Source organism: Halyomorpha halys, unplaced genomic scaffold (genome assembly GCF_000696795.3).
Source record: "Halyomorpha halys isolate HHAL.00 unplaced genomic scaffold, Hhal_1.1 Scaffold435.1, whole genome shotgun sequence".
Taxonomy (NCBI): domain Eukaryota; kingdom Metazoa; phylum Arthropoda; class Insecta; order Hemiptera; family Pentatomidae; genus Halyomorpha; species Halyomorpha halys.
Window position 1 is genome coordinate 363591 of NW_027105120.1, and position 8255 is coordinate 371845.

Below are 8255 nucleotides of genomic sequence, written 5' to 3' on the forward strand. Positions count from 1 at the left end.
CCTTCTAAGAAGCTCCTTGTTCTATTTGGTATTGTTCCACGAAATCCAAACCAGAGGCCTCTCACGGTGAACTCTCTCTCTCCGAAGGTCTCGCGCGGAATTTTTTATAAAATAATTTAATTATTAACTAAAAGAGAAATTTTTTCAGAACAAATAACCAGAAATAAGATAAGTAATATAATATGCTGTTGCAAATCCAAAGATTTTAGAAAAAATATATATAGCATATTAAGTTGTAGAAGATAATGGAGGGTGATAAACATGCATAGTGAAAAAACTGAATTTATAAATAAATCTTTTCCTGTTTTCAAGGTTGTATTATTTGCATATATATATGAAACAATTATTCCATTTCTGAAAATTAAGTTCTACAAATAATAGGGTGGAAAATGAAAGTTTTGTGATGTATGTACCACACTAGATTTTATAGCTGATAGGGGTTAGGTCTTTGAGTTTAAATTAAGGAATAGTTAAAAAAACATTAAAATATGATTATGCTGACTATTGAAATAAATTATTGTTAAGAAAACTATTGAACTGTATTGAGTAGAACTAGATTGTTTTTTTTATTGTTGGATTAAGGATGGTGGTGGCTTCTTGTAGATGACTTTATATGTTTACTTTCTTTGTATTTGCATGCCTGATAATTACATGAAATATCTGGACTTCTACAAATTATTCTTAGACTAAAAGTTAAATTAGCAGAATAAATAAACAGCTTTTACCTTAATTATTTTATTATTACTTTTTATCCATGGAACACCTGTGATGAAATTATTACTCTTAGTGATCTGTTGGAAAGTACATTACTAATGTAGTTTATTAGTTATATGCTTATTTGGGGGAGAGAAGGGATTTTTTGATCAAAAAACAAAATGTGGAGCTAAATAGTTTTTAGAGTGGCCTTTGTTTTCTTTCTTTCTTTTTTTTATTAGATAAGTCGGAGTAAGTGCATAGCCAGAGGAAATTGCATAAATGGAGATTTTTCTCAAATTTGTTTCATTGGGAATGCTGCCATCTATGGTAATATGAAGTAAGTTGAATGGATTTACTAAACATTACTGAGATGTTAGCTCTCCCAACAAAACAAATCTAAGGAAAGCCCTGGTTTATGTTCTTATACCAACGTAGCTTGACCCATTTCTGCCCATGAGTAGAAGTGATATAATTTTTAACACTTTCTTCTGCTTTTACCTTAATTGGTATGGAAAATACACATTAGGCAAATTTGAAAATTATTTTCTTCGGAAACTCTAGATTTTGGAATGATGCTTATTTTGTAATCTGAGTCACAAAAAAAAAAAAATTAATTAACAATCTTTTACATTTTATATTATTATTTTAAACTCTGGACATTAATGCAAGACATGCAAACGCATCTCTGGGAAGAAATGGGTTAAGAAAAAAATCTTAGTATATTTTTTGATTTGATGACAAATTTTTATATTCTTATTTTAAGTAAAAAAGAGATCCTGAGCCAAAATATACTTTACTGTTAGTTTTCCATGCTAAAAGTTTCTTTGTTTACTTTTGTTGAAGAGCTTAATTTAAGTCCTGTTAAAAAAAATAATTGAGGAATCAATAGCTGATGTCATTTTTATCTAAATTTTTTTGTATTAAATAATCAATGTTTTTTTATGTGTATAATTTAATTAGTAATAAATAGTTTTTGGCTACTGGATGGATTTTTTTTTTTTGTATCATGTGATATTTTAATTTATAGTACAAATGTTATACATTTGTTTACATTTTTTTTTAATTTAATTTCATTTTTAAGAACATTGCTATATTTATCAAAATAATTTTTAAAACTTTTTAAATGTGCGATATTTTAAATGCTGCAGGTTACAGTGGTGAATAACAATATAACGAAGACTTTGTATATACCGTCCGCAATGAAAAAGGAATCTGCTAATCTTCCTGTCATTAACAACAATGTTAATAAAGAGGTATTTTCTAAATGTAAAATAGGTTTATGTTGTAAATAAAAATTAAGGAAGATTAAGAATTTCGAAAATGTGTATTTTAGTTTCTTAAAATTTTAGAATTAACATTTTTTTTTTTAATGAATAAAAAATGTATTTATGTTGTATTAAATTAAACAGACGTAACTAATTTTCTCTTATTTAAGCATATTTTATAGTTCGGGTTTTAATATAAGAATCAGTTAATTATTCAGAATTTATATTTCTGACTCTTCCCTATTTCTAATTTATGATATTGCTAATTAGTATCTGTTGGGGTTTGCTCTTTGAAAGATTCTAATCAGTTGCTTAGATAAACAATATATACCTACAATTCTTTATTTTAATTTAGGTTTTTACTTTAATTTTAATGTTATTTTATCTTAGTTATATCTGATAGCAGTAGCTTTAAGTCCATCAAAGTTAGTGTGTTCTTAGTTTTGGGGAAATTGATGATTAATTATTTTATTTTTTACAAAAATATCATCAGTCTTTTTGTCTTAGCAAGATTTTGTCAATTTCAAATTAAGAATAGCAAAAGCAAAATTCATTGAGTAGTCTAATTTTCAATGAAATTGTTATGCATTCTATCTCTTAAAGAAATTATTTTATGATGTTGTGTAGGTTAATTTTTATTTTTATTCAAGATAAACAATGCATATTTTAAACAATGTGTACTTACGCTTACTCATTATTTTATTTCTTTTTTTAAATTGTAAATAAATTTTTTTTCAAATTATAGTTTCTCAAAACCTTTTTTCTCCGTTTTGGTAGCCATTAATTTTATTTTAAATGTCCTGTTCGAATAATTGCCCTCAACGGAATTGAAACCAAATAATCTGTAGATTATTATATTATTTAGATCAGTCCCAAAATTACAAAAATAAAATTAATGGCATCATAATTGTCTTTAATCATAATCCAATTTGATTTTTTTAAAAAATCCCCATGAATTACAAATCTTTTATATTATTTTGATTTGATTGTTTGTAGCCACCTGGTGAAGAACTAAAAAAGAAAATAGAAGAAGTTTCCCAGGCTAAGAAAAAACAAGAAGAAGCACGAAAGGTTATAATTTCACTTAATAGTAACATAATAATCTTAGCTTAATATATTTTTTTTATTTGTTGTTTCCATGATATTAAATATTTCCTGTTTCTTTTCTTATCTCATGTTCTGCTGACTGATATTTTGTCTGCTACTACTTTCCTTAATGTACATTTAGTGTATTGAAATACAATAGATTTTCTAAGCAAGCAAATAACAAGTCATGTAATTCCATCAATCATAAGGAAGCCCATATAATATGTAATAATAATAACCTCTTATTTATTTTCTACTTCTATTGAATAATGTTTATATTTGCACATGATGTTCAACTGATTTCTCTTCTTAGGCTGGAATTAAACTGAATGCTGATCTGAGAAAAAGAAAACAAGAACTGTTAGAAAAGCAACTAAATCAACAAAAAATTCTGATACAGAGAGTCGAGGCTGGAAATATACCTTTACAACAAAAAAATTCTTTGATGGCAACCATCAAAGTGCTTCAGGAGAGTATCGAAAGCATTAGGAAAGATTTAGAAAACTCTGTCAAGGCTAATTTGACTAAGGTTACAAAGAAAGGGTCTCTTACCAAAGATCTCTACAGAAAAACAAAAGAAGAGGTAAATATTTCATTATATGTACACTATTAAAGTATTAAATTCTCATAAAACTCTGCTTCAACCAAAATTTTAAATTTTGTTATTGAAAAAGAAAAGAATTGGTGATTAATAGATGATTGAAAAACTAAAATTATTTATAAATAGTTAAAAGTAAAAAATTGTTCACAAACTTTTGAAATTGTTTTATTGCAGATTTTTAAAAATTGTAATTTATGTATTATATTTCTTTCATTTTGGAGAATGGCTATTACTTATACATTTTCCTAATATATTCACGTGTGTGTGTGTGTGTGTGTGCGTGCGTGCGTGCGTGTGTGTGTGTGTACATACACTTAAAAGTCCAGTTTAAAATAATGGATGGATTTAATTTCATGTATCGTTAGTAATGTATTTTATTAGTACTTATTTTGTATTTCGTTTAATCAGATTCAAAGAGATCTTTTGGATGCTGAGTTAGATCTCTTAAACAGCCAGCATGAAGGCAAAGACACAACAGAGTTAAAAAAGAAGGTGCTTGAACTGAAACAGAAAGCTTTGAACTTCGGAATCCCAGCAGTTCCTCCAGTTCGTGGAGCTTTTAGAGGAAGGGGTGGTGGAGTAGCTGCAAGAGCTAGGTAAATCATATAATTTTGATTTGTATTCATAAAGTATTTTTGTTACCCTTACTCTTCCTTTGAAACCACTACCAATGGGTTATTGATTGATTACATGTTGATGTTAAACCATATTATAAAAATTAGTAAGTATTGGTAGGAACTTTTGATGTTCCACCATTCATCAGGAGTTTTCACCCATCTTAGGATATCATATCATAATGCAATAATTTTTAAATTGGTTTACTTATTTTTTTATACCTGTCATTGCTATTATTATATTTATTTATTAATGTTTCCTAGAGGGCGTGGTAGAGGTCGAGGTTCAAGATTTCTTGTCACATCTTCTTCGTCATCATTTGAACACAGTGTTGTTGATCATAGACCAACAAAGGTTCTTATATCAGGTTACGAGCAAGATGACAAGGCAGAAGTCTTGAAGCATTTTGAGGTAAGTAATTTTATAGAAAATTTATAGTTATATTCTATCGATGTGTATGCAGTACTTAGAAAAGAGTCCAAAAATGTAACTGATTCTTAGCTCCATTGGCTGTGACAGTAGTTTTAAGTTAAGTTTTATTTCATCACCAAATCACTTATAATCTTATTTACAAGGAGACGAATTTCACTATTGAAAATATTAAAGTTAATGGAAAAGATATATAGTATTAAACTAAGATTAAGAGTTTAATACTATATATCTTTTCCATTAACTTTAATATTTTCACTATTGAAAATATTAAAGTTAATGGAAAAGATATATAGTATTAAACTAAGATTAAGTACCTTATCGTTAGTTTTGATCTCTCTCTTACATGGACGTCCTGTATTAATCAGTTTAAGGATAATTTTTTACAGGTATTAGATGTTTTAAAAACTGTATAATCACATCTGGGGGCTTATAGAGCTAGTATAATTTAATTATTTAAGACTTTTATTTTGAGTAATCAGATCATATATGCAGTGTATTATTCACCAGTAATTGGATACTCAATTACAGCATGCCAAGTAGCCACTGGTGCATTTGGCTTCTGCCTTATAATAATCCTTCAAGAAAAAGAGAGGATAATCCCATTGTATATATGAAGAGATATTTTATTTCTGCCAACGTATTCTGTAAATAATTTATTCATACACTATAGTCCAATTAAAAAAATTTAAACTGTTACTGTTAATCCTTTGAAACTTCAATATTGATCTGAATCCTAACTTCTACCAATTCACAAATGCTACAAGAACCTATATTACATCCTGACAGTGTGTTATGTGTATTGATCTGAACAGGATAAAATTAGGCTACGACCTGATATAGTTTCTTTAAAAGAGGGTAGAAATTAAAAGTAATATTGTTTTTTAATTATTAGAAAAATAATGATTATACCAAAATTTAATTTTTGTTTAAAACCAAAATTTTTTTAAAATTTGTATCTCTTTGAGATGTTTTTATAAACTAAGTACGTAAGAAAAATGTTCTCTGTAGTTGAGGTTAAAATAAATTAATATATGAAAGTATCAGATCTTTACATTCAAACCCAACCCATCTATTGTTCAAGTGGTTCAAAGAGAGGCATAATCATGAAATATCTCTTCATTTAATTTTTTTTTCATATTAAAAATTCAGGCTGATTTGAGGCTGTAATAACTGTGATAGAAAAGCAGTAGAGACCATTATATCACTTTCAAAAAAATTAATTACAGTATGAATTGTTCTGACCCATAAAAAATTCCTATGAAGTTACTATTGTTGTGTAGAGTATTTTAAAGTTAATTAATTTAATATGGTTAAAGAAAGATTTTACAGCTCTAATCTTTATTTTTCTAAGTACTGGAAACCCCTAACAGAAACAGGTTTAAAGTATGAGTTTTTTTACTGATAAACAGATAAAGCAAATAGACTGCTGACTTATTTAAAAAATGTTTTATTATTCAGACAGTTTGTTTAATGGAGATCTAACCAATACTAGAATTATGTATTTTATTGGAAATTCAATTCAATATATCTTTTTTAGGAATTTGGTGAAATAGTAGATTATTTATCAGATGATGCAACCCCTTCTTTAGTGATTAACTATAAATCTAGGAAAGATGCTGAAAAAGCAATTCTGAAAGGAAGAAATTTTCACGATAGATTACTATCTGTCACTTGGGCTACTCCAAACAATAGCATAAGGTACTGAGTAATTATTTATTCATTATTATTATGTTATGTAATCTTTGACATTTATTTGTTGTAATCTGTTTGATATTTTTTTCACAGAGGAGGAATTCCTACAAAACCACCTACACCTAGTCACAGGCAGGTGATGGTGCTTGAGGATGAAGAAAATATAGAAGAAGTTATTGAAGATGCTGAAGATGAAGATGAAGATGTAAGTCAACCTCCTTGAATAAAAAGTCTTGAAAGCTTAGTGTTTTTATTTATGAAGTTGAAGTAATTTGTTTATTTTTCTTGTTTGAATAGTAATATTGAACCTTTGGCTTCTTTTCTCAATCCATCAAGGTGTTTTTTTCATCTGCAAAACTTTAATCTTTTGAGTTCCCTTTGTTAAACTGGAATTACTTTATCCATTTCTTCCTATTTATTATATTATTTTCAGATGTTTTCTTCTGTTTTTATGTTAATTGATTTCAAATATATACTATTGAAAATTACTGCCCATTGGAACTCTATTTTTTAGAACGATGCTTATATTTGCATTTGGACCGTTGAGTGTATAAGGGTTCAAATATCAAAAGGCTTGTATATAAATATTTTTTAATCTTTACATGATTTCAATAAATAATATATTTTAAAACTAAAAATAACCAATAAAAAGTTTCTAGATTCATCTTTTAATATTTCATGATCTATTTTAAAACAGTTGAAATGCCTGGGCATATTTCTTTTTAAAAAAAATAATAAGTTGATCAATCACTGAACTCTTTGACAATTTAAGTTAATAAAAAAAAATTTAAACATTATTGATATGTAAACGTGTCTCTAGGAAGAAATGGGTTAAACGAGTTAAATGAGTTAAAGGTCCTCTCTTTATTCCTTTCCTGTAATGAGCATTGAATACACATTAAGTATGTTCCACCACTTTATATTTAATTAGTAACATCACATTTTCAGTTTAGTCTTTTTGGCAGTAGGAAGAGAATAGGAAACCTTTTATTCAAGGTTTATAAAATTTCATTCATCAGCAAAATGTTTTTTAATTATTATAAGTAATTAGAGCATTATTTGAAAATGTGATCTCATTTTGGACAGTTGAACTATTGTACATTTTAATTTTTGATAAAGAACTGTTATATGTTAAAAAGAAAATTAATTTTGAAACACTAATTTTTAAATAAACATAAATCAATTAAAAGAATTTCATTATCTGGGTCCTTAAATTGTTTATCACATTCTGATTGGTCCATAGCATTAGATCTATTTTCTATAATGAAGAACTCAAACCCATTTTACATCGAATACAAGGAAAATGGTTTAAATTCCATTGGAAATGCTGTGGAATATAATAACTTCAAAGCTGTATGGAAGTTGTTATGTACCATAACTATAAGGGGCCAAGAATGTTTTCAGACACTAATTTTTAAAAATAACATGATTATGATACCTGTTCAGGTGTGTTATTTTTCCTGCCTTCATCCTTAAAATCATTTATAACATTCAACAAAATTTACAACAAGCTTTGATCACATTTGCCTGAACAAGTGCATAATATAGTTCAATTAGCATTGCTAGTGTATTTTGAATGTTATTAACTTCAAGACACTGCTGGTGGAACTGTGGTAGATAATTTTTTTTTTTTTAATTGTAATACTATTCATAAATAATTAGGTAACCTTTTTCAGATTGGTATCTTATCCCCTGATGTATTGATTCACGATGATGAAGATGAAGATGAAGAAGATAGATCATGGCGCCGATAGTGGATATTCTAGTTTCTCATATATGTTAGTATTGTTTTTATTTTTTATCTCAAATATGTAAAGTATGAGAATTAAAAATTACTGTTTCCTGTCAGGTGATGTTACTCATACTGT

At 27.3% G+C, this 8255-nt stretch overlaps 1 protein-coding gene across 6 annotated transcripts in view; it reads left to right on the top strand.

Moving 5' to 3' along the window:
* Positions 1 to 8255, top strand: part of swm (Zinc finger protein swm) — a gene marked incomplete in the record, with an annotated part of 40152 nt that overhangs the window by 29469 nt on the left and 2428 nt on the right. For all 6 annotated transcript variants that reach the window (XM_067048554.1, XM_067048577.1, XM_067048563.1 and 3 more), the window contains 8 exon segments: positions 1845 to 1949; positions 2958 to 3032; positions 3361 to 3630; positions 4057 to 4244; positions 4527 to 4674; positions 6233 to 6393; positions 6481 to 6592; positions 8064 to 8165. In XM_067048554.1, coding sequence (XP_066904655.1) covers positions 1845 to 1949; positions 2958 to 3032; positions 3361 to 3630; positions 4057 to 4244; positions 4527 to 4674; positions 6233 to 6393; positions 6481 to 6592; positions 8064 to 8141 — 1137 coding nt within the window.